This window comes from Sphaeramia orbicularis, chromosome 12 (genome assembly GCF_902148855.1).
Source record: "Sphaeramia orbicularis chromosome 12, fSphaOr1.1, whole genome shotgun sequence".
NCBI lineage: Eukaryota > Metazoa > Chordata > Actinopteri > Kurtiformes > Apogonidae > Sphaeramia > Sphaeramia orbicularis.
In genome coordinates this window covers 21,828,241-21,855,106 of record NC_043968.1, presented here as the reverse complement: position 1 = coordinate 21,855,106, position 26,866 = coordinate 21,828,241, and the positions used below count along the sequence as shown (strand labels likewise).

At 40.6% G+C, this 26,866-nt stretch overlaps 1 protein-coding gene across 6 annotated transcripts; it reads left to right on the top strand.

The window, feature by feature from the left end:
- The first annotated feature begins 4,099 nt into the window (after positions 1-4,099).
- On the top strand, positions 4,100-26,584 carry LOC115430556 (uncharacterized). 6 transcript variants are annotated; one of them, XR_003936958.1, is made up of 6 exons: positions 4,100-4,324; positions 20,944-22,135; positions 22,523-25,717; positions 25,825-25,886; positions 26,172-26,236; positions 26,388-26,430. XR_003936958.1 is itself a non-coding variant. In XM_030150632.1 (6 exons), the coding sequence occupies exons 2-6, from the start codon at positions 20,995-20,997 to the stop codon at positions 26,420-26,422; spliced, it is 4,536 nt and encodes a 1,511-aa protein (XP_030006492.1). In that variant the 5' UTR covers positions 4,100-4,324; positions 20,944-20,994; the 3' UTR covers positions 26,423-26,565. The 6 variants fall into 6 exon arrangements, 5 of the variants coding, with proteins under 5 accessions (XP_030006492.1, XP_030006491.1, XP_030006495.1 ...); XM_030150632.1 differs by having other exon boundaries at positions 26,123-26,225; positions 26,388-26,565; XM_030150631.1 differs by having other exon boundaries at positions 26,123-26,236; positions 26,388-26,548.
- The last annotated feature ends 282 nt before the right edge of the window (positions 26,585-26,866 follow it).

The following is a 26,866-nucleotide window of genomic DNA, read 5'->3' as shown; positions in this document are numbered from 1 at the left end:
AAAAGTCCGACCGTGAAAGAACCAAAAGTCCGACCATGTTCCAAAAGTCCGACCGTGTTCCAAAAGTCCGACCGTGTTAACCAACCCCCAAGCTTCATCCCAACCTGAACTGCTGGATGACTCATCTCAGGAATGAGCCAAGTGCTAAAATTTCCAACTGAGAGTGGTTTATCCAAACCGCAGTACAACTGTCCAGCGTGATGCCTCCTCCTAATCCTCCTCCTATCCTTTTTATGACCCTTTCTATGGCGAAGCGAGGCGGGTCGGGGAGACCCGGTGCTGACACTGACTTGGACATCTAGTTTTTGTGTTACATTTTGTTGCAAGGAAAGAGAAAAAAAAAAAAAATAAAGATAAAGCTTGCTCTGCGATATCCAGTGTTTGTGTCATCTCTCCCTATACCCCCCCCCCTGCTGTTTCAGAATTGCAAATGTAGTAAGCAATGGCACCATACATACATACATATGAAAAGGCACATTTGCGGGCCAATGGGTCACCTTGACCCGGGGGACAACGCGAGGGTTATGAAAAAAAACCACTGTGTGCCACTGGGTCACCTTGACCCGGAGGACAACACGAGGGATATGAAAAGGCACATTTGCGGGCCACCGGGTCACCTTGACCCGGAGGAAAACGCGAGGGGTTAGGCACATTTGCGGGCCACTGGGTCACCTTGACCCGGGGGACAACGCGAGGGAGCTGGGCCACTGGGTCACCTTGACCCGGGGGACAACGCGAGGGAGCTGGGCCACTGGGTCACCTTGACCCGGAGGACAACACGAGGGTTAAACTGGTTTGCTCTGTCTGTGTCCCCCTCTGCTGTGCTGTGGGTCTTTTTGCAGCCTGTGATGGGTTTTTTTTTGGAGCCGTGAGAACGCTCATCTCATATTCTTAACCAAACTTCGCGGTGCGCCAAATAGTAGACTCCTATACTGGGAAACAATTCACATGTTTTTCCTCCCGAGATCATCTGTCAATCAGTTTATTTTTCATCGTTTTCTCATCACAAGTCAGACGAGGAAAAAGATGTGACCAGGAATCAAGTCTCGACACCATCTCTGAATGCCCTCTTCTTTCTGTTGAGGACATCCTTGATGCCACTTGTTGTCCAGGGTTTGTTATTGAGGAAGCAGCGCACAGTCTTTACAGGGAGGACAGGGTCTCTGCAGACGTTCAGATAGTCTGTGATGTGTCCCAGACATATTGACACAGACTTGAGCTCTTAAAACAATATGTCAGAGCAAACATCATTTTATGCGAAATTATAGCAATTCTTTTTAAGCAAAGCTATTCCGATAGATATAGAATAATGGAGCTAGGCATTGAGCATCAATCATTAATCAATCATAAACCCTTTTCCTGGTGCAGGACAGAATCCCAAGCCATTCCATTACAGATCATCTGTCAATCATACCTGGGCACTGTGCCCAATAGTATCATGGGATTCCTGTGTAAACTTTATCACATTACAGTTGGTATGGCATTTTTACTTGAAAGAATATTGCTGCTGATGAAAAATAAACTTGGCTGAGAGATGAACTCAGGAGGCAGAGTACATGAGTTGATTCCCTTTAGACAATGACCTAAGAGTGTCTGACTTACTGTAAGCCTAGTCAGGAACACATGATGGGCATTGCCGGGAACATATAATGGGTATAATTAATTGGAAGCAGGAGGAGATAGCTGACAAATGGGAGATAACATAATAACCAGATACCTTGGGGAAATTAGGCTCAGGCCTAGTCCGGGAAATCATACATAAAAAAAGGCATGAATTGGTCATCAGACACGATTGTTTTTAAATGTTAGTAGTCAATAGAAACAAATGCTCGGAAAAGGGGAATTTAATAGGAGGAGCTCGGGTTTGCGGGAAATCACGCCCCGAGCTCCAGAAAATTGTATAAAAGACGGGGTTTTCTCAGCTACCCTTCAGACCAATCCCGGGTGCGTCTCCGTGTGTTTTACCATGCTTATGCAAATAAACATATGCACGACTCTGAAGACTGACTGGCTCGACTCGTCTTTGATTCTGAAGCATTTCCTCCAGATCGTCACTTAGTCATAGTCTATGGTCATAGTCAGGCGGGGAAAAAAGGCGCAGACCATCAACCAAGTCTCGTCACTGCTCCCGTACTTTCTTTTAAAAGAGCGTTCCCAAAGTGGGGTACATGTTCCCCAGGGGTACATGGAAGAAGCCCTGGGGGTACTTGAATTTTTTTGGGGAAAATTTTTTTTCAATATAAAATGCTGAAGTGAGAGTTGGGGGTACTTGCCTAAAAACATATATTTCAGGGGATACTCCACTGTAAAGAGTTTGAGAACCTCTATTTTAAAAGATTAACACAATTGATTTAGAATAAGACGGGCAATTCTAGGATCAGAGGTTTAGGGGTGCTGAGCACCCAGAGTGCTGGCCAGCCAGGAAAGAGAAATTTCACTGTTTTGTACATTCTAACACAATTTTGGACCTTCATTCCCACATTTGTGAAAGAAAAGCATACACTTTTTGGTAAGGTAAACTCTGTGACTAAACCATCAAATCTGATAAAAGTCATTAAAATGCTGAGCCAAAGTAAAAGAGGAATGGATTTGAATCATAAAATAAATATATCCTAACTCTAATTTCTGGAGGAGGCCAACTCATTTTGATACAACAGCTCCTCAGCATACACATAAACACATAAACAGTATATGTGTGTTTCTGGAGTAAAACTGCCCCCTATAGTGAGTACCAAAAATACCCAAAAATGGACCTTGGACTTATTTTTTGGACTTTTATTTGAAATGCAATGCACAGCATGTAGAACACATGAACAGAAATGGACTTTTTCAATGTTTGTCTCTGCCTTTTTCCTTCTTGTCTCTAATATATAGCACAAAAACATAAATAAAAGTAAACTTCTGTCCGTTTTAGAATGAAATCCACTGATATATGTTCAGTGTAGGTGTGCTTCTAGAAAGCATTGAATGTAGGGAGAACACATAACTTCCATTATGTACATATAGAATTATATGTGAATGGAATGTTTTTCTTTCTCAGTTTAACAGTTACTGTTTTGCCACTATTTTCTGCCTATTTTCTTACCTGGTTCTTCCTGACCTTGCACTCTTTCCTCTCCTTACCTTCTTTTATCTCTCGCTCTTTGCACTGACAATCACACACAAATATATTGTATTCAACTAGATGACATGAATATGAAAAAAAAAAATACTAATAATGTGCCAAATGCGTAAACATAATAAGAATACTACTACCACTACTACTACTACTGATGATAATAATAATAATAATAATAATAAGAAGAAGAAGAAGAAGAAGAAGAAGAAGAAGAAGAATCCCATAATTCTGACCTTAATCTCATAATTCAGAGTTTTTTTTCTCAGAATAATAATTTAAAAAAATAAAAATAAAAATAAAAAAGGCCTTTTTTAGTGGCCCTAATCCTCTTCCATATGTATCTATATATTGGAAATGTAAAATATTTTTTGAAGTGTGACTATTTTTTTTATCCTACTTTGATGTAATATTATTATGTATATATATACTGTTCAATTGTTTATTGTTCAATTAAAGCAATTAAAGCATTGTTCAAATGTAAGCACTTTGTGACTCTGTCTGTGAAAAGTGCTCTATAAATAAATTTACTTATGTATATATACTGTTCAATTGTTCACTGTTCAATTTTTAAAAAAGGCCTTTTTTTTCAGTGGCCCTAATCCTCTTCCGTATGTATCTATATATTGGAAATGTAAAATGTTTTGTGAAGTGTGACTTTTTTTTTTATCCTACTTTGATGTAATATTATTATGTATATATACTGTTCAAATGTTCATTATTCAATTAAGAAAAACAAAAAAAAAGATCTAGTGGGAGTTCAGGGGTGGGAAGTCACGGGTTTGACTGCCATTCCAGTGCATTTTCACGGGTTGCCTGGGACGCAGCAGACACTCCCGCAGTTTTCAGAGGATGACCAAAACACAGCCATCACAGAGCAGTCTGTGGAAGACCCACCCCCTGGGGTGGAGAGAGCCAATGAGAGCCCAGGATAGGGTATAATTGTCTGCAGCTGCACACAGTGCGTCACAGTGAAACATTCCATCGCTTACACACACACAAGGAGGACGGAGACTACCCGTGGATTACAGACTGCATGGGAATAACCTGGACAAAGTTAACACCGATAATAACACGGACTTTTCTTCCGGATTATGCGTCCAGAGAGGACTTTTTTTTTTTTTAGCGGAGAAACATCTTTACGGTGGATTTGAGGACGCTTGGAGAGTGAATGAAATGTGGTAACAAAAACAAAAACATAGAAGTGAGGTAAGTTCCAGTCAGAGTCAGAGGAATCCTAGACATTTTTTACTGAATATTTGGTGTAAGGACTCAAAGAGAAAACTGCGTTTTTTGGTTTGGACCGTAGCAGCACAACTTCCCGTTTTCAACAGTGCTGTAAGTTTCGTTTCCTCTCATGTTTGAACTAAGTCTGTGCACAACAAGCACAGCTCCATCCAGTTTCCTGAGTTTTTAACGGCTCTTAAGAAACCGATGAAAAACGTTGTTGATGGATGAGGAACGGGAAACTCGAGTGTTTTTTGTCACATGTTGAAACGAACTGGTGTTTTGGGATTGAACTACTTTTTTAAGGACTTATCAGAAGAGAGCGTTCATATAACGGGTTTTTTGTCCCCAAGCGAAGACGAACCTCCGCCATGTTGGAAGATGACCGCTGTAATTTCATAAATACGTCTGAAATATTAGTTTTTATTACAGAATAAAGCGACTTGACTCCATTACAGACAATCTGTTGTGAAACCTAAACTAACAGTATGTAAGACGTATGTTAAACCTGAAGGCAAGTTTTGCTGCAACCACCGATTGTGGAAAAAGTGGGGGCGTTTTTTTTTTTTTTTTTTTAAGAATGTTTACTTGGATTAAAAACTGACAAATGAACCGCTCCAGGCGAGTGGTTTTATAATGCGGAAGTACCAGTAGTGTACCAGGTGGGTCTGGTTGTAGGTGTTCACTGTTTTTTTTTTTTTTTTTTTTTTTTTTTTTTTAAGTGTTTTTAGGGGTTGTACTAAAGTAACACAAAGCATGATTCTAGGTCAGGAAGTATGGGGGAAGGGTCGAAGATTTTCAAACAGGAAGCAGCAAGCTGAGTTGTTTTGCAGATTTTTACATATTTCTCAGTTTCAATGAGCTTTATCACCGGTATTAATGTGTTCCATTACAGTTAAGTCATATGACTGTATACTGTAGTGTCCTGGATACTATCCTATGTGACCTTTTGTAGTCATTTTTTGCAAGCCAGAGTTGAGCTGTTCTTGAAGTAGTTTGAAGATAACATCAGAAGGGCTGCAACCCCACGGACACTGCCCCATGACTGAATCACTTAACATTTTCAACATATCGGAAGTTGGTCATAGACCAGTGGGGACAATTGCATTCGGAAGTATGGACTTGAAATACTCTCCCACTTTTTATTTGATGTTGATAGAGCAAATACAACCGGAGATATGACATTTTAAAACCGGACCAAACAAACATGAGTAAAAGTATGAAAATGCAGTGGGGTGGGCGTTATATTTCTTACCATATCTTTTTCAAATCAGAAAAAAAACGAGCCGACTGCGGATTCTAATCCACAGACTGCATTAGCAAAACAGGTAGGGGTGAGAATGACCCCACCTGAACCGTATGCGGAAACTGAGGGTGGGGCGTGACAAAACCGAAGAAAATGCCTGTATAAACATGTTTATGTTTATGCATTTGGCAGACGCTTTTTCCAAAGCGACTTACAGGGGAAAACCAATCAAATCACTCAATCAATCATATTTTATTTATATAGCGCCAGATCACAAAAAGTTATCTCATGACACTTTATATAGAGTTGGTCAAAACCAGACTCTGAAGCCAATTTACAGAAACCCAACAGAATCCTCCAGGAGCAAACACTTGTGACTGGTGACAGTGGCGAGGAAAAACTTCCCTTTAACAGCAGAAACCTCGAGCAGACCCAGACTCCTGGAGGATGGCCGTCTGCCTTGACCAGTTGGGGTTAAAGAGAGAGGGTAAAGAAAGAGAAAAAGAGAGAGCGATAGAGAAAGAGACTGGGGGAGAAGGGGGGAGTAGGGGGACACACATAAACATATGCTTTTGTGTCAAATATTTGAGTGTAGTTTTAATTCATTACAATTTTGATTTTTATATACCTAATATTTGGAACTAACATTACTTTTAAAGTCTTTGAAAAGGTTTGTTAAGCATCTTTGTGTTAGTTATGCAATATTTTTTTTTTTTTAATTTTCATTGATATAGTAGGTTTAAGTGAAAAAATAATAGGCAAATGATAAAGATGAAGTTGTGCTAAAAAGAAAGGTACCAAACATGGGTAAAATAAACTTTTTTTAATATAGTATGTAAAGGCAAAATTAAAAGTACTCAAAAATGACCAAAATAAGCTCAGATCCCTAAGGGTTGATAATTGATTAATCTGTAGGTTATTTTAATAATTGTTTAATTTTTTATATTTTATATATTTCAATTAGGGCTGGGTAAAAAAAAAAAAAAAATGATTTAACTGATTTTGGATCTTTTTTTTTTTTTTTCCCCATTTTGCGTAATCGATTAATGGTGGATGAGATCAATTTTTCAGAGCAGGACCCCGAGTAAATGACCCGGAAACCGCCGATGCGGAAGCGCAGCTGGCTCTGTCTCGCAAGCTCCTTGCATCGTGCTCGTGACAGTTGTGGCACGGGAAAAACGTGGAGGTAGGGTGGGGAAAACCCCTCAGTGGGAGGTCCTCCAGGCCTCAAACTAGAACCCGCAGTGCGGAGGAACTGGCCGATGGAGGCGGGTCGCGGAAGCCTGTCGTGACTGTAGGTCTACTACCATACTCGGTACTCTGTCTCTGGGCGCTGTCTGAGTTTCATATATTTTTCTCCCTGGTTGGTTAAAACAGAGGGGATCCTGTAGAAAGACTTCTTTTCACCATGTCCTGCTCTGTTTGAGCAGCCTGTTACAGTGCAAAAGTTAACCATGGCTACAATTATTAAGTACAATTATCTGTTTAACAAGCCTAGTACTGCTCTTTCTAGCTTGTGGGTTGTCTTCCAATATGGTCGTGTAAACATACGTGATCCCTGACGTCATGTGGCAAAATCAAATCAAATTGTATTTATATAGCGCCAAATCATAACAAAAGTTATCTCATGACACTTTACATATAGAGCTGGTTTGAACCAGACTCTGAAGCCAATTTGCAGAAACCCAACAGAATCCTCCAGGAGCAAACACTTGTGACTGGTGACAGTGGTAGAAACCTGGAGCAAACACTGACTCCTGGAAGGTAGACGTCTGACAGGACCAGTTGGGATTAAAGAGAGAGGGTAAAGGGGGAGAAAAAGTGAGAGAAAGAGAGACTGGGAGAGAGGGGTGGAGTAGGGGGAGACACATGGATGCAATTGATGAACAGATAACTGAACTAGAACTGTCAAAGTAGATCAGCTGGTGTTAGTATATTACCAATAACCAGAACAAAAGTCCATGACTGTTAATACTACTACTACATAACAAGTATTAATAGTGGATGTACTACTACTACAAATACAAGTATTAACAGTGGATTTACAACTACTACAACAGTTAATACAAATGATAGAAACCTCTACCATTTATGGAACTATATGATAAACACTATCGCAACTATATGGATAAGTGAGTGATGACGATGAAGGCAGGAGAGAGGCAGGTCCAGAGTTGGTCCATGGAAAACCTGTGATGATCCTGGGAAAACTTGAGGCAATAAAGCACAGAGACTCTGGGAAAGTTGTCAAGTCAGTAACATGTATTCACTGGGGCATAAATAGAGAACAAAATTAGGAGAGAAAAGGTCAGCGAAGAGGAGGAGCAGAGAAGAGCTCAGTGTATCATGTCGAGCCTCCCAGCAGTGTAAGCCTATAGCAGCGTAACTAAGAGCAGCTTGAGCCACCCGAACTATAAGATTTATCAAAAGGAAAGTTTTTAACCTACTCTTAAACATAGAGATGATGTCTGCCTCCCAGACCGAGGCAGGGAGGTGGTTCCACAATTGTGGAGCTTGATAGCTGAAGGCTCTGGCCCCGTCCTACTTTTGGAGATTTTCGGGACCACCAGTAAGCCTGTATGTTGAGAGTGTAGTGCTCTAGATTAATTGAATGGAACAACAAGCTCAGGTAAGTAGGTGCCTGGCCATGAAGGGCTTTGTAAGTGAGGAGGAGTATTTTAAAGTCTATCCTAGCTTTTACAGGGAGCCAGTGCAGAGAAGCCAACACAGAAGAAATATGGTCTCTGATCCAGATTCTAGTCAGTATTGAGGACTTGCAGCTGACGTCACTGGTCATGTGATTGTTGTTTACACCGCCGTATTGGTAGGCACGCTATCTGGATCCAGAAAGTCAGAACTGTTGCTTTATATCGTGTTTTTCTGTAGACTCGTGTGCGTGTTTTGTTATTTGCGAGTATGTCTGCTTGTGATAAAGGCACTATACATGAGTTTCAATGTTTACTAACAACAGTGAGGTGCACGCAACTCTGAGGCAAAAACACAAGTACCAGCTCCCAGCCGGCTCATATCAGTGTATCATCATCGTACACCTCCAGGCTCTCCTCCAGAACTCACAAACGAGCCAATATGTTGGCTCTAAAACGGTCCATTAACTGTCTCTGTCCAAAAGCTGATCCCATCTTCTCTTTCACGGCCGCATAATTTGACTTGACCACATTGGGAAGGCTGTGCCATAGTAGAAAAGCAGACGTGCACAGACGGGTGGGGAGTGTTCTCACCAGCTCCCCACTGAACTCACCGGTGTCGCCCACCGTAGCTCCGACTGCCACTTCCAGCTGCTTCACCCAGCTGAGGAAACTCTGGCTGCCATCGCCGGCAAAGGGAGCAGGTACATCCACAATCACTCTGTCTCTATAGGGTGGTAGGCCAGGGGAAGCCCTCCTGGTAGGTTTAAAGGGGTCTTCATCACCATACCACATGATGACAATTCTTTTTTTCCACGCCGCTAAAGCGCAACAGGCATGCAGGCTAACTATACTGAGAAGCTACGCTAACCGCGGTAATAGCTATATACAGCAGTCGGCAGAACAGAACCACCGCTGCCACCAATGGAACCGAGCAGTCTTTCTGCCTAATTTATAATTGGCGAATGCTAAGTAATAAACGGCACACAGGAGTTTAGCAGGTCCATCGTTTAACACGTTGTACGATTCAAGGAAAGCTTGCCTACCAATATGGTGTCGTAAACGGCAAATCACGTGATCGTGTGACATATGTGCAAAACCTCAATACAGGCAGCAGCATTGTGGATTAGCTGAAGGGTGTTTAAGGATTTTTTTGGGACAGCCTGAGAGAAGTGAGTTACAATAATGTAGTCTTGATGTGATAAAAGCATGGACTAATTTTTCTGCATCGTTCTGTGTTAAAATATGCTTGATTTTAGCAATATTACGCAGATTAAAAAAGGCAATTCTAGTGGCAGCGGTCTATAGTTGGTGAGCACTAGCCCGCTACCTAGACTTGTTATGGCTAGAGACTAACAAGCTATAGTCTTCAACCAGCTCCACTTATAGGCTGTCCAACTGGTGTTGTATGCATCAGTTCCAGTCAGTGATGGGTAATGTTAGTCTGGTGGCCTGATAAACGGAGATGGATGAAAACGTTGTACGACTATAGTGTCTAACTAGCTTGTAGGCTAAAGTAATCACGACACATAGGCTATCTTAAGCAAGGTTTAAATTATGTTCCCAGTAGTGCGTCATGGGATTTTGGATGTTTTTTTTCCTCCATGTTCAAGTTTTCTTGCATTAACAGCGCACTACATTGCAGGCGATCGGGGCTGCTGTGGCCACCAGGAACATAATGTAAACCTAACTTTAGCACCCGAAGCCTCAGCGATGCTGCTCTGTGTTTTCCTCTGTTACACTACACAGCATGCAGGCATGCCTCAATGGTAACATGCTCAAGACCCACAAATCAACTGCCGAATTCGTCGCCAACTCTTTTAAGAATTGATTTAGATCAAATTAAAGGAGTGATATATTGCTCTTTTTAAATGGAATTATGCATTTTAAAACATTTCCCTGTGGTCTACATAAACTGCAAATGCTATGCTTGGATCTGAATTCTTTATTAGTAATTAAACTCCACAGGTCCATCTTCAACCCTATTTCTGAGTGATTATACAAGAAAGGTCATTCTGAGTGCTGGCCCTTTAAATGCAAATTAGCCCCTTCACGCCCCACTCCCTCCAGGTTCTTGACGTGGTGCTCTGTCCCTTTCAGCCTGTTTGTTAATACAACTAATAACTGAACATTTTAGGTAATCGGCTTGAAGTTTGGACATATCCCCAGTATGGACTACAACTGCTGCAGCTGACAAACAATTATGCCGTACTCTGAGAAATGTTCGTCGGAACGCTTGACCTGATATGTGCAAATGTCATGATGTAACTAGTTATAGACATAACAAATTAAGAAGGAATTAAAACTAGTTGTAGAAATCCACTCGATTTTTGTCAAAATGAATATAAAGATAGCTTTGCAGGACCTGGAAGGTTCAAATTCAAACTTTTTGAACTATTAGGGTCCACAAATACACAAAGTCTAATAAAGTGGGTTTAGCTAAATATGACCCCTTTAATCAATTTGTTGTTGCAGCACTATGTACCAGGACAACTGTCTAGGAGTAATTACTACCACTAAAAGGTTTAATGTGGTTAATGTTTCTGCCACATTACTTTGTTCAAAATGGTAGTGTCGCATATTTGCTGTCTAGATAAGGTACATCAAGGCGGCCATACACTGTGCGATTATTTCGATCGTTGCACACAGCTCCATCTCAAACTGTGCGAATCAATCGTAAAGTCAGGCTCACGATTCATGTTCTCACACTGTACGGACCGATGCTCGTATGCGACGTGACTGCTCACACTGTAGGACCATACACCAGAGGACGCACGACACGTTCCAGTGTTGTATCCAGAAATACAACGTTAAAATACCAAGGAATCCGTAAAAGTGCATAGACAATTGTTTATTAGCATGAGTCACGAAATGGTAGTGCTAAACAAAAAACAACGAGCTGCTTTGGCAATGGACAGTATGGGCTGTCAGTCCTACAGCAGGAACTAGAGGTAAGCTGCAAAAGCTAAACTGCACTAGGCCAATAGCCAGATACTGTTAGCTTGTACACTACTGTTCGCTTCTGTGTTCGCGCATGCACAGTGTGACAATTTGAGGCACATCGGCTCGTGGCACTGCTTTGACAGTGTGATACCCTCACGAGGAGCGAGCAGGATTTCAAACAGCTCCATTTTCCTTGCGAACACGATTGCTGGTCGTGAGGTGGTTGTGAGGTGCTAATCGCTTCTCCTTACCCCATGTACACTGCACGAAGCACGACACGATTAGAGGCACATCTGGCCCGATCCCAGAAAGAGTCGCACGAGTGAGAAATCGTCTCTAAAATCGCACAGTGTATGGCTGCCTTAAAACAGTACAAGTGTTCTTTCTGTACCAGTTCTTAAATCTGTAAGACTAAATCTCGTCTTGAGCGCTGAATGTAAAGAAAAGTATTCTTGGTTCTTATTTACAATTTGCACAAAGTGCAGTTACCTCTTATGGCCATAAGGGGCCATCTTTAATGCACATTCGTATATTTGATGTTTACGTGTTAATATTTTAGTGATTCTGACAACAGAAGGTACATTGTACATGTTATGTTATTTTATTTATTGTTTTTGGTTTTTTTTTTCTTTTTTCAAAATAAAACTTGGTTAAATTATTTCAGCGTGTTTAAGTACTTTTTGAACATTTTGAGCACATTTCAACTAGGGCTTCATGAATTTGGCAAAAAATCATATCCCGATTTTATTTATTTTTTTATTCCTCCTCTAAAAACTTGATTTAGATTTTTGGGTAAAACTACAAAAGACAACAGAAGTTAGCATGTTGTTTTTGTGAGCAGCCCGCAATGCAAGGTACTGCTCCCTACGTCAAATATGTGATGGTATTATGTGATGAGCCCACAGAAGTGATACCAATGTAAGTCAGTGACAGGCATCGGTCATGCGTGTGTGGACCGTGTAGTATGAGTGATCCCCATGCGGTTATATTTAATTTGGGGAATCTGTACGTGGAAGAGATTGACCCAGGATACACTGGAGGGATAATATCGCCAGAGCTGGTGGATATGGTTGGGGAGAGGGCTGTCTGGGTTACTCTACTGAGGCTGCTGCCCCTGTGACCCAGACCTGGATCGGTAGATGACAGTATGGTATGGATTTGTGCAGGACAGCATGAGTGATCTCCATGCAGTTATATTTTAATTGCGGGATTCGTGCTTGAAACCACGGCTTACATTGGTATCACAACTGCAGGCCCATCACAGATTTAACATCTGTGGTCATTACATGGACTTCTGTGAAAGACCGCTCTCACAGATAGGAGGAAGAGCCTATGGTAACCCGCAGGCACGTGGCCCAGAGGCGCACTGCCAGGGCGACATAAGAGAGATTAAATTGATTTGACGATTTCCCTTTTTTAAAAATTGTCCTAATTTAAGAAAAAAATCCGATATCAATTTAAAATTAATTGTGCAGTCCTAATTTCAAAAATACAGCAATAATTATAACTATGAAATTTTCATATCATTACATCCCTAGTTGGCACATTGCTGCTACTATCTGCATTCTTATTCTATAACTTGTATTAGTTTCTACTATCCTCTTACTGGTGACGGGACTTGGTTGTTGGTCGCACCTTTTTCCCTGCCTGATTTTAACCAAGAACTGTATCTAAGTAAAGATCTGGAAGAACGCCTCTGAGTCAAAGATGAGATGAGCTAGTCAGTCTTCAGAGCCGTACAAGTGTTTATTTGCAAGCGCAAGATAAACACAAGGAGACCCACCCGGGAATGGTCTGAAGGGTAGCTGAGAAATCCCCATCTTTTATACGGTTCTCTGGAGCTCAGGGCGTGATTTCCCGCAAACCCAAGCTCCTCATATCAAATTCCCCTTTCCCGAACGTTTGTCTCTATTAGGTATTATCATTTAAAAATAACCGTGTCTGGTGGCCAATTTATGCCTTTTTTATATATGATTTCCCGGACCAGGCCCAAGCCTGTGTCCCCAAGGTACCCAGGCCATATATCATCCCCCATTATGCTCTTCTTACCGTCTCCGCCTGTTCCTGATTATGCTCATTATATGTCCCTAAGTGAGTTTGCAATATGCCAGACACTTAGGTCATTGTCCAAAAGGGAATTAGATCACGTACACACCATATTACTGCCTTCTGAGCTCATCTCAGCCAGGTTTATTTTTCATCACTGGCATATAACTACCAAATGGTATCAATACTACACTACACACTACTACTCACTCAAAAAAAATGCTATATGCACAAACCTCTGAAATCTTGAAGTTTGGTAATTCTATTGCTGTCTCTTCCGTTACCATTCCACAACTTCATGGTATACTAGATTACACATGGCACAGTATGGACGATCAATTCATGAGATTAATTCCACAGGAAATACTGAGTTAATTGATGATTCGCTTCATTCTTGCTAAAAAATAGGCAGATTTAGCCAAAATTAGGCTGTGACAAGGTAAGACAAAAATATATTTAGAATTAGCATGGCTTTGAGCAAGTTGTGCACCCTCTTTTATTACTGTGCTTTTCAAAAATTAACCCTGCAAATCACGGGCAGACGGCGCACTGCCTAATACTATGGTTCTAAGCATTGAGTGAATATGTTTAGGCAGTTTTTAATGCGATGAATCATTGGTAGAACCATGGACAGTGAGTCATCACTAGATGACTCACTTTAGGAAGCTCTGACAGTTTGAGGGCTCCTCCCTGTAAAAGCTGTGCAGGATTTGTTAGATTTTTTGGGAAGATAGATGTGGGAATTGGAGAAAAAAACACTCAAGGATTGGTTGTTGTTTAGGTGAGACAGCATAGGGGGATGATGGAAGAGGGAGTTATGCCTGCCCTAACAGTGTGATCTTTGAGAGACCAGGTACAACAGGTGGTTGAGCATTAGTGATGTTGTTTATGGTGTCGAAAATAATGGGGTAATAATGGGATGAATCATTGGTAGAACCATAGACGGTGAGTCATCACTGAATGACTCACTTTAGAAAGCTCTGACAGTTTGAGGGCTCCTCCCTGTAAAAGCTGCGCAGGATTTATTAGATTTTTTTGGAAAGATAGACATGGGAATGGGAAAAAAACACTCAAGGATTGGTTGTTGTTGAGGTGTGACAGCATAGGGGGATGATGGAAGAGGGAGTTATGCCTGCCCTAACAGTGTGATCTTTGCCTGAGAGAACAGGTACAACAGGTGGTTGAGCATTAGTGATGCTGTTTATGGTGTAGAAAATTACCTTGGGGTTTCTCCTATTAGAGGAGATAATATCAGCAAAATAAGAGGTTTTAGCCACCTTGACTAAATTATTGTACTTAGTTAAAACCTATTTAAAATAGACACAATGGACCTTAAGTTTGTTACCTGTTTTATTTATCTGAAGTAGTTGTATAATGTTCTTCAGCACATCTGTCATGTTAAACTTCTGACAGAATAAATAATATTTAATCAAAAATAACCTTCTGCCGTCTTCACAACTAACTTATGATTAACAGAAAATTTAAGCTTGACAAAAATAGTGGTTTGATTTAGATCGTGATACATATCAATATTGGTGGATATGAAAAAAAATATTGTGAAATTATTTTTTTCCATATTTCCCAGTCTCAGTTGGTAATGGATCAGGCATTCAACAGCGCCAGATTGATGAGTTTGGATCCCGCGTTGTCAACTACAGATGCCTGTACCAGCAGCTGCAGGACCTGGGAGTCCACCCTAGTCCTCAGCAAGGGGTGTCTTACTGGCTGAGGGGCTCTGAATCTTATGGAGTGAATGAGAAAGATTTGTAAACTAGGGTGTAATGGTGGAGTGAAACGGGATAGTACACTGGGCTGCCACTGTAGGCAGGGAAGAAGAGTGTATAGCATTTGTGTGTATTGCAATGTAGGTGGAGGTGCTGCGGGAGGGTGAGTGTAGTCATACAGGTGTGGATGTTGTTGTGGTCAGGACAATGTGGTGGATATTTTGTGCCAGAACCCTGCTGCCTATTCTAGAGAGGTGAACACCATTGGACTTGCAGAATGAGGAGTGGTTCCAGAATATATTAAAACTGTCAAAAACACTGAAATCAGTCAGGGCACAAGAAGACTGGAGCCAGGTGTTCAGGCTGAGGAGCCTGCTGAAATGCCCCACCCCGCGGCCAAAGGAGGGTATGGGCCCCGAGATAAAAACAGATTTCCTGCATCCATCGATCAATCAGTCTATCAAAAAGTTTGTTGAAATATACCTTTTGTCATCTTAAACTGTTGGAGAGATGTGTCATTGAAACCCACATGGATGATGACCTGGATTACTTTAGACTGCAGCGAGACCAGCTGCTCCGGCAGTTTTTGGAGGATGGTGGTGACAGTGGAACTAGGGAAACACTTGGTTGTGACATTAAAGAATCAGACATTATGGATGATGGAGTCCTCAAGGATAGCGGTGGTCGGAGGGAAAAGTGTGCAAGGAGACAGCATTGAGGATGAGAGGGCACTGGACCCTCCAGGTGGACACTCCACTGGAGGACTGCCAGAGTGATGGCGAACCACCTCTTGCAGAACTTGATGCCAGGCAGAGGCGCGGGGACCTGGGACTGGTGGTTTCACAGGGGGACCAGTATTACGATGTCAACAGGAGCCAGTTCCTGGACTTAGCCAGATGAGATGTGGTGCAAACCAGCCGTGGTGAGGGGGCTGGAGCATCGTCCACTGACAGGACCCTGAAGCCGTTTGAAGTGCTGGTCCTCAGCAGTGATGAAGCTTTGCTCGTGTTCTTTCTTCAGCCATGTATCGCCACTTCAGACCAGGGTGCTGAACAGGAGGGACGAGGACAGGCAGAGAATGGATGTCATAGCACTTTATCATTGGAGGGGGCTTTGGACTTCTCTGTACTCTTTGAAAAGAGGCTGGACAGTAAGGGTATGGCAAACGGCCTTAGACTAGATCCATTTTAATCCCTCAGCCAAGGGGTATTGTAATGGTTTTGTTGTTTGTCCATTCAACGACGTAATCGCATTATCTGAAGAACACATTGATATATTTGCACCAAATTTATAGTGTGGGTGCATCTTAGCATGGAGCAGAAGCCTGTTGAAATAGGTGACCTTAACCTACTTATTCAAGGTCAAATGGCCTTGTGCAGTTATAATATTTGAGTACGTTCAAATATAAATATGTATGTAATAAGTTTTAAACTAATCTAAATCGTAGGGCAGTAACTTTCAGCAGAATCTTACACTATATTTGGCCGAGGGCAGTGGTGTAGTGGTCCTTGGAGAGGTGGGTATACTCTCAATTTTTGCCCCTTTTTAGCTTACTGGCCGACAGGCCGTAAGCTATTGCCGTCATGTGTCGTCGTCGTTGTCATCGTCTGTTGTCATCTGCCATCCGTTACAAAACTTTCAATCGTCTTCTTCTCTGAAACTACAATTCCGATTGGCTTCAAACTTGGTATACAGCTTCTTTATGATGATGTCAACAAAAGTTAGTGAAATTATTTGGATCTGGATCCAATTTCGATTTGAAAAATTGTCCCATTATAAGAGATAGGAAGTGGATCGATGCAATAACTCAGTAAATATAAATGATATCAAGTTGAAATTTCTACAGTCCAGCCCTGATGGGGAGATGACCAAAACATAATGGTCACACGCTGATCAGGATCTTCTTCTGCATCTGGGAACTTACAGAAAATTTAACATGGGCTCTTGTGGGGAAAAAATTTCAGTCATCTTCTTCTCCCAAACTACAGTTCTGATTGACTTCAAACTTGGTATACAGCTTCTTTATAATAATGTCAACACAAGGTATTGAAATTATTTCGATCCGGATCTGATTCTGGATTTGGTGCCACTTTGAAAAATTGTCCCATTATAAGAGATAGGAAGTGGATAGATACAATAAATCAGTAAGTATCAATGATATCAAATTGGAATTTGAATTTTTTACAGATCTGATTGGAATATGACCAAAACATGGGCTATATCTGTAATATAATACATACACATAACTGGGTGATAATAACTGGCATCTGGATACATTTCCCAAAGCTTTTAATTTGGCCAGTAAGCTACAGGGCCATTGGCCCTATTTTTTTGTGTTTTTGTTTTTAAAATAGTCCAGAAAAACATCGTTTTAGAAAAAGTGACATATAAGACTACTCTATTTAGGTTGCCTAAAAATCCATCAGTAGTATTTGCTCACTATTATAAAATTATCATGACTTGATCAGGAGTAGTTCGTAGGTATTACTGGTCACACAAGCAGCTGCATGAATGTAAATCGGAAATCGGAGCGATACGGAGAAATTGACAGGAGGAAGAGAAAAGAGACATTTCTAGTGGACATTCAAGGAGAAGACAGACACACAGACATGGGACAAGACAAAGGACAGTGTTCATCTGTTAGAGTGAGTTCAGATTCAGACTGAGGACACAGAACAGATTCAGCTGTATAATGTCAGCAGGGGCACAGGTAAGACACTGTTTGATTTGGCTTTAGTATGAAATAAATAAATAAATACATGCATATATTCATACATAGATGAATAACTACATGTCCATATAATTATTTCCAGATCAAACACAGCAGGTGGTCCAACAGGAGGACCTGGTGCAGCCAAGCAAAGGCCAGAAATCTACAGTGTTTAGTGCATTTGTTTCTTTTTTTCTTGAAAATGAGGAATATTGAAGTGTTTATATCAAAAAACTAAACTACTATGTGGAAGACTTATAACTGATGTATGTAAATGTGATAAGTTTAGAAGGAACCTGGTGCTTTAGAAGATGTTTGGTCTAAAGTTTGGTGTAGATTCCTCTAATATTTTGTGGAATGATGGGATATCTTAGAGCTGTTTGTTGTTGTTATTATTGTTGTTATTATTATTTTATTTTGTGATTTGGAATACAGTGTTACTGTTGGTAAATGAGAGAATCAAAAATGTAAATAGGAAATCAATTTTATCTTGAAAATCAACATGTGATGTTACCTAAAATTAGTTTAATATCCCACATATATCGGCAGCGATATCGGTAGATATCAGAATCGGAAATTAAGCGTTGGACAATATCGGCATATCGGTTTTTGGCAAAAAAGCCAATATCGGACATCCCTATTGTGCATCTTTATCGTGCAGTGTGCAGAGGGTCATGACTGCTCACAGCTCCTGCATGGTTTGAAATTGGATGATTGTGGGAGTCTCTTACATGTCAGAAAATTTCTTCCCAGTCGTGCGGTTTTATATCACTACACAGCACGTAAACACGGAAATGCAACTGCGGCCATGGCAACAACAACTACGTGGGTTCTATCTATATGAATAAAAAAAGCTATGAGACACAAACAAAAAGAAGTTCAGTGGCATTGTACTGTTAGCTTAGCCTAGCTGTTATCTTACCTCCAGCCAGAGTCCTGCATAGGTCCACTTTTCCAAACCACAACCCAACCCAGCCTGTAATAAAACACATTGTCTACACCAGGGGTCACCAACCTTTTCTCTTCTGTGGGCTACTTTTACCTAATGAAGTTGCCGGAGGGCTACTCTAATTTAGCAACATTTATTTACATAGCTGTTTTTCATACAAACACATTTTGTATCATACGTTTGTAGCATTGTGCTCTTCATTTATTTTATTTATTTATATATCTTTGTTTTAACATTTACAATACTTAAAAAGTGTTAATATGAAACTATTATTTTACTTTAATTAAGAAAATCAAAAGTAGAAAAAAAACAAATACAAGCATTTGCATGCTGTATTCCTAAATATTTTAATACTATGTCAGAAATTATGAAATGGAACAATCCTGCATATTTTTATAGAATTACTAAAAACAAATAATACACACCTGTATGTGCATTTTTAATACTTTGAAATTGTGAAAAGGAATGTTGTCACTCACACAATAAAACTTCACTAGCATGTGCTGCTGTTTTTCTGAAGGATTTGACCTTTTCTAAAGTCACATAAGCTGTCAAAACATTTTAATTAAAACCAGAACTTTGTGCACATAAATCCACCATCCCCGTCACTTCTACAGTCATCACACCGGAGTGAAATACAGAGGCACCTGATCAGGTCCGACTCCAGCTGTCTGAGCGCATGCGCAGATAGTGTACATATGTTTGCGCTTGTCCAGGATGTGAACCACTTAACTGATGCCTCTGCTGAAGCGCTGGCCTTGGTCAGTTTAGTGAACATGGACCTGTTGTTCGTGGACTTTAGTTTTCAGCTCTTTTACCTTCTCTTCACGGAGGCTGATTCCCACTGGAGAATCTCCAGAAAAGTTGCTGTGAACTTTGGTGAAATTCCGCTCCACGTTGCATCTTTTACTGACTTCCAGAACGCGCCACAGATCACACACACACACACACACACACACTTGTCTTTCACATTAGTCAAACAGAAGTCCGTGCCTCATCGTTGGTGAAAATAACTCTCTGACTATATTCAGCCCACACCGTTGCGGGGCTAAACTCACTACCTGCCTGGCATCTGGCTCATCCTGGGCCCCGCCCCTCTCCAATGACAGGCAGCAAACCAGCGCTAAAGTTTGATTGACAGCTAGTAGACCGTTTCATCTCGGGAGGGGAACACTTGTAATTTTGATTGGGTGGAAATTTAGACCTGTTCTACCAAATGACGAATCAACTTTGTGTTCTTATATTAGTGACCCTTGGCGAACCACTGGTAGATCGCGAGCAACGTGTTGGAGAACCCTGAACTAGTTCTATTTTTAGAACAGGCCTGCGGGCGACTCGCGGGGTCCCTGCGGGCGACCTGGTGCCCGCGGGCACCGTGTTGGTGAGCCCTGGTCTACACAGTACTTTTAAGGGCTTTATTTTTGGCTAAATCACATGCCATCAATAAATCTCTAATATGTGCTGCACGTCCTTTGGCCAGAGTTAAACAAACCTTTTATTTTTGCACTTCCTTGCCTGCTACCGCTTTCGTTTAATTTTACCCTTACCCACGAAAGTCCTTTTTTTTTTTTTTTTACCCGTACCACATGTTTTTGCAAACTGACCCAGTGCAGGACTCTGCCTTCAGCTCCCTTTATAAAATGGATATTCCATACTGTCCTCATCCTTGGAGCCACAAGCGTGTCCAAATACAATGGAACATTTTTCTTTTGGAGTCTGTACATGAAATTGCCAAGGCTGTCAACACCATGCAGATTTTTGCCTTCATATGGCTCCTGGTTTTCAAGGACCAGGATGAAATGGTGTCCGAGTGTGGCTGCTGACTGTCATGAATGTTCACTTGTACAGTGTGAGTGGTGAAGTCGCAGGGGATTGTAGACCGCACAGTGTGTGCACCTCATCCGTGGGTTTTGGCCCGCATCATGTGCAAGTTAGTCGCATAGTGTGGGCTGGGGTTAAATTAGAAATAGTTTAAGATTGCAAAGTGTTTGCCTGGTTTTACATGTGAACAGATTTATTTTTTTTTTAATTCTATATTTTAGTAGCCTTTTTAACATCACAGTTTAGTTTACATGCTTTTCAAGTGCTTTCTCAAAATTGTTTTCTAATGTGTATGTGCACGCATTTGTGTATGGAAACAAATGTAGTAAATGGAATTTATTCAGACTTTGAAGAGTTCCTGACTCAAAACTAAGTCTTGGAAGGGGGTTGATTCACAGCAGAGTGACTGACCTTTGCACTTAAGTCTTTGAACTTCTTTGTGTCATAATGATTATTGGCAGTGTTTCTTGACACTGAAACTGTTCTGTCACTAATATCCCTTTTTTGTGTTTTCTAGGCATGAGAGGACTTAACTAAAATCATTGATTGAGAGATTACTCTTCATGCAATGCAATCTGGATATCCACAAAGCCAAGCAGGAGGTTCTCCTGCATTCTACCAACACTGGCATAATGACGCTTTCCAGTCAGTGCAGAAAAATAGTACTGCATTTGCACCAATATTTCAACCTGCAAATGGACAAAACATCCCAGCTATTCCTAATGAGCTCAAAGTGGCTTATGATCCACCCCAGAGGCAATGGGGGAACACACAGTCATCACAGCATAATTTAGCATTTCAGCGGAAAAACAAGTTGCAGGTGGTCTTAGAATGTTATGGGCCTCACAACCTGATACAGATCAAGCCAAACGGTCACCACCACAAAAGTACAGAAGTTAATGCCGTCCCACAAGCGTTTGTACATGACACTGTCCAATCTCATAATTTTTCAACTTCTGGCAATGTTGGCGGACAACAAAGAAAATTGTTCAAATCAGATATGAATAATGATGAGGAACACCAGCAGAAACAACTTTTAAATTATTCCTCATTGGAAAGTACCAATTCTGCAGTGATTCAGAGTTACAGCCTTGGAGTCGCAGCACAGACTTCAGAGCGTGCGATGAGACTGATTCATTCTTCACCCCTGCTGTGTGGCTTACTAAAAAGAAATCCTACAAATAAGGGGAGCCTTCCCACCTTGTCCTCAAAGTCAGAGGAAAATAATGGCAATAACTACAGACATCCTACAACACAAAACCCACATAGCTCAGGAACTCAAACAAGATCCCATCAGCAGCAGGACATCACTTCATCCCATCAGCAGCAGGACATCACTTCATCTGTGAGCTCTCAGAGGGGCTTGCCAGCTTGGAAAACAGATGAACAAATACTGGATTACATTAAAGAAAAGATTAAAATGTTTAAGACAAATAATGGACACAAGAATAAAAATAAAAGGCTGAATTCCAATAACAGGGATTCATTAAAATCTAACATCAAGTCAAACACTTCTGCACATTCAACCACCTTTAACTCTGAAGAGGGACAAGGTCTGGACCCTTCTGTGACAGAGCATTACTTAAATACCCTTTGGCCACGACGTGAAGTGGACAGTTCAGAGGGCAGCAAAGCACATCCTGAGTTTGCTGTGAAGTCTGACATGGCGGACAGTTGTGGTACATCTGCACCAGAGCAACATCCCACAGGTACACTTCTATGTGCGATAGGAAACTCAGACGATGCTCTGAAAGGCTGTTCTGTTGAAAAAAGTGCATCAGAAGATTTTGATTTGACAGTAAATCACTTGAATGTGCCCATGTCTGAACATGGTAATGGGAAATGTATTGATTCCAAAGACTGCTTTGAGAATCCATCATGTATCTGTAACAATATTGAAAGTTTCAATAGTGAAGGCTGTAATAATTCTCATCAGTTGGACAGGAAGTATCTTTGTTTTCTTTAACTGCACTGAAGGAACTGGTTGCTAGTTTGGAAAATGTAGAGAAAATTTCAGAAATCAAGTTTTCTGACTTCATGCTACAAAAATATTGGAATGAGGAAAATGGATAACGTTCGTCTCTTTGCATTCACAGAATATCAACAAATTATGCAGAAGGTTGCTGGCTCTCTCACAAAGAATGAAGATGAAGTTCCTATAGTTCTCACCACATGGTCTGGGATGACCATGGATGAACTGGCTGAGAACCACCCTGGTTCTACGCTGAACTGCAGCTCTTCAGAAGAAGAATACAAAACTCAGTGGTTAAATACCAATAGCAATTTGGATAGTATAGACCAAGTACCTGGTGTGTCTTGGTCTCTCTTGTCAGAGAACAAAAGAGGAGCTGTTCCAAAGGCAAAAGCAGAGGTAGGACAAGTTGATTGTGACCCCTCAATGGATCTTCCATTCAAGTCTTCAAGACCACTAGCATTTAAAGTTGTCAGTGAAGATGTGACTGCAGGCAAAATGAAGAATACTGAAGATCAACACCAGTTGATCCACCACAGTGGATCCAAGTTTAAATCACAAGCTGATAAAATTCAAATATGTAATGCAAAATCACTTCTAGAGCAAAGTGGGGACCATTCTAACCAAAAACATTTGAAGGGTGAACAGGACAGTGTTTGTTTAGGCTTTGCACTTTTTGAAAGCAAAGCTGAAAGACAAGAACCTCTGCCCGAAAGCAAGGTTGAGGATTTTTGTAAAAATCCACAGTATGAAGACATTTCAGATGAAGACCAGCCACGCATGGTTGCACAAGTCGCTAAAACAATACATGAGGGATCAAATATTTTAGTTGGTTGTAGAGACCCACAGTATGAAGACATAAGTGAAGACGATAATTCACAGAACAGGAATTTTGATTTGGATATCGAAATGGCTGAGTCCAACAGCGCACAGTCTCCATTGGAAAATGAGGACTTAAGACATAAACAGGGTCAGGCTGAGATGAAATCAGACAACATTTCAATTGAGGACCATTCTCCTGAATTGCCTGACGACGTACAAAAATGCTGCTGCCCATATTACATTGAAACTGAACACGGTTTTGAAAGCATGTTATGTCCCAATTGTGAAAGGCACCTGGAACGGCAAAAAGACCAACCCATCATATGTAGTTCTTTGTCTGATCAGAAAAATGAAGATGCTGATGGTCAAAATAGTGACTCAGAGTCAGATGATGACTTCATAGTCATACCCCTCATTGTATCAAATCTCAAATTTGAATCAGAAGATCAAATCCACAAAAACAAAGATATTATTGTCCTATCTGATGATGAATCTAGTGAAACTGATGGTGAAGGAAGACAGGCAGGGCCATGTTCAACACGCTATGACTCAAGCCATCCAGCTTCAGTACCACAAGCAGCTAATCGTATAGAAATTTATGAAACACTTAAGAGCTATTTACGAGAACAAAATCTTGAAAGATCTTATGACTGTTTGGCAGCCAATTCAGATGTTGTGTCTGACAAGATCACATCTGAATGTGAAATGTCCTCTACAGGATCTGTACCTTATCCTACTGTCCCCTCTGAGACAGAAGGCACCTCAGAAACTGAAGACAGCTGCAATTACTCCTCTGACCCAGAAAGCAACTATTTGACAGTATCCAAGTGCTTATTGGTGGCGAGGTCGTCATATGGGCCTGTAGAGGCAGATGACTCTGTATCTGCAGCAGAGAATGAGGTGAATGATTATATGAATGTTCATACAAGTAAAACAATGGCATGCCCTACATCAAAAGCGGGGCCCTCTGACAAGTCAACTACTTTTCAAAAACTTAGACAGCTGATGAACACCAAGTCTAGCCGGAAGAGAAATCGACCAAAGGTCAACAAACAAAGGATTTCTAAACAAAATGATACAATTGATTCTGAGTCAGAGGATGAAAGTGGCCAAAATTGCAAAAAGGTGAAAAAAAGATTTTTTTCATCAAGATCTAATGCCCCATATACTCAACACCATGGACACCCCCCAAAAGCTGTCAACTCTGAAATTTATCATGCACAGTTTGAAGATGCAATGAATGATGAGGAGCGTTCAGACACTCAGGACAGAAGAGACCCAGACTTTAAAAAGGTGAAGAGGAAAAGCTCATCTTCAGAGTTGGGGGAAACTGATAAAGCTCAGAGGCATTCCCCTGAACCTGTTTATATTCGTTCTAAGACTAGCACAGAAAAAGTAAAAAAATCCATGCAATCATCTGCAGACTTGTCATATGCCCAGAATAAAGTTTACGATGTACAGTTGGGAGATATGAAGAAAAAAACATGCTCTTACATGTCAAACAGTGAGCAGCAGATTAAAGCCAATGTAGTCTCTAAGCATCGACAGAAGACCTCAGAAGACAAAGGTTCTGAACCAAAGAGACGTTCAGCTGAAACTGTTGACCAACTATGTGGAGCTGGTGGAAAATCATCATCAGAAAACTCTGCAGAGAAGCCACAGTCTGTGGCCAAAGTATCAGGGTCCGAGTTGGTTTCTAGTTTAACAATTCCTCACCTTGTGGTTAATAAATCCAGAAAACATTGTGATGGGCTTAAACTGTCAGACAAAGATAAAACCAGGACCTTAAGGACCACCAATGCAAACAAAAAGAATGGCTCCAGCAAAAAAAATAAGCTGAAAAATGTAAACAAAAGTGAAAGGGGAAAATTTGTGTCCGAACCACAACTTCCAGAAGACAGACACCATGAATCAGAGGATCAGGGTAGCAAAGGAAAAGAGTTTTCAAGACAGCTCTCACTACCTAACCAACTACCTTCCACCTCCAAGAATAACTCTGAATCCAGAAATAGATTGGCTTACTCTTCAAGAGTTTTGTCTTGTGATGCAGAAAGTTCTGTTTCCTCAAATCATCTTACATTTGAGCAGAACCCATCAATACCTAAGCAACATTCTTCAAGACTTAAGCAGTCTCATTATTCCTCAGTATCACGTCGTCATGGCACTCCATCAGGTTTGGTGTCCCCATCAACTATGCAAACATCAGCAAAGAAACAAGTGACTGAAAACTGGAATAACAGCTATTTCCCAACCCCAAAAGATAAGAAAGCAAACCTGGGAGCAGAGGAGGATGCTAGGTCTTCTAGCACCTTTGTCAAGAACACATCTGACAGACTACATCAAGAGTCTTCAAAAGAAGTTAGACCAGGACCTAGTCATGAGCGAGTCCGACAGAGGAACAGCTCCCATGAGTATGACCGCCCGCTGATGAAGAGGGCCAAGGATGATTTTCGGAAGTTGGCAGAGGGAAGAATTCGGGATCCTTCAACAGAGCAAAGTGTGTTCTTGAAATGCATTTTATAATGAAAATGTATTAATAAATGCATCAAATTACACTGTATCGGGATTATCTGAATACAACTGCCTAATACTTCTAACCCATAGGTCGCAACGTGGGTGAGGGTTACAAATGGAAAGAAAAGCCGCCAGCAGCAAGGCTGCAAAAAGTAAGATGTTTTATTTTCACTAATGACTGTTCTATTTATGTACCTTTACAATTATGTATCCACTAGGATGGACACTTAGAGTAACAAATACTAATCAATAGTCACTCCTAGTTAGTTCCAATTGTTTGATCATCTGCAGTTGCTGATTAAGACTTGCAGTCAGAAGTTTGCTACTAGTAAGAAGTTAATAAGGATGAGTGATTTACCTTGCTGACATGTTTTGACTATGTCTGCAGTCTACCTCAGAGCGTCATCTGACGTGTGACCATGTGTCTTTTTTATCAGGCCTGACAGAGCTGTCAAATCTGTCAGGCTGGCCACGCCCCCCACCGTTTGATGGTCTCTGGAGTGTGTGTGTATATATATATATATATATATATATATATATATATATATATATATATATATATATATATAAATAAAGTATTATTCAAATATTTGTACATTGAGTCTGTGTCTCCAGCACTAGATAAGATCTTTTTTTCCTGCTTGTCATCGTAGGTCAAGTCAACAATTCCTCATCGCTGATGAAATGAACCGCTGTCTTACTCCAAATGGACCAAATTCTAAACAACTGTTGGAACCAAATGTCAAAGTTTTCTACTGTTTTTTGTAAATAGGGCAAAGACCATTTGATACTTGTTATACAGTGTATGGGATGTATTTTAACTGTGTACATGTCTGTCTATACAGACATACATACATATATATATATATATATATATATATATATATATATATATATATTTTTTTTTTTTTTTTTTTTTTTTTTTTTTTTTTTTTTTTTTTTTTTTTTTTTGGTAACTGTAAACAAATGTTTCGTTTTTTTTGTTTTGTTTTTTACCAGCTACCTCCTGAATGAATAAAGTTTATTTGTATGTTATTTGGTCATGAAAGTTTTACATTTCTTGTTCATCTTAAACATACCTTATGTTGTATATTCTATATTGCTTGATGAGGATGGTCATGTTGTGTTGATA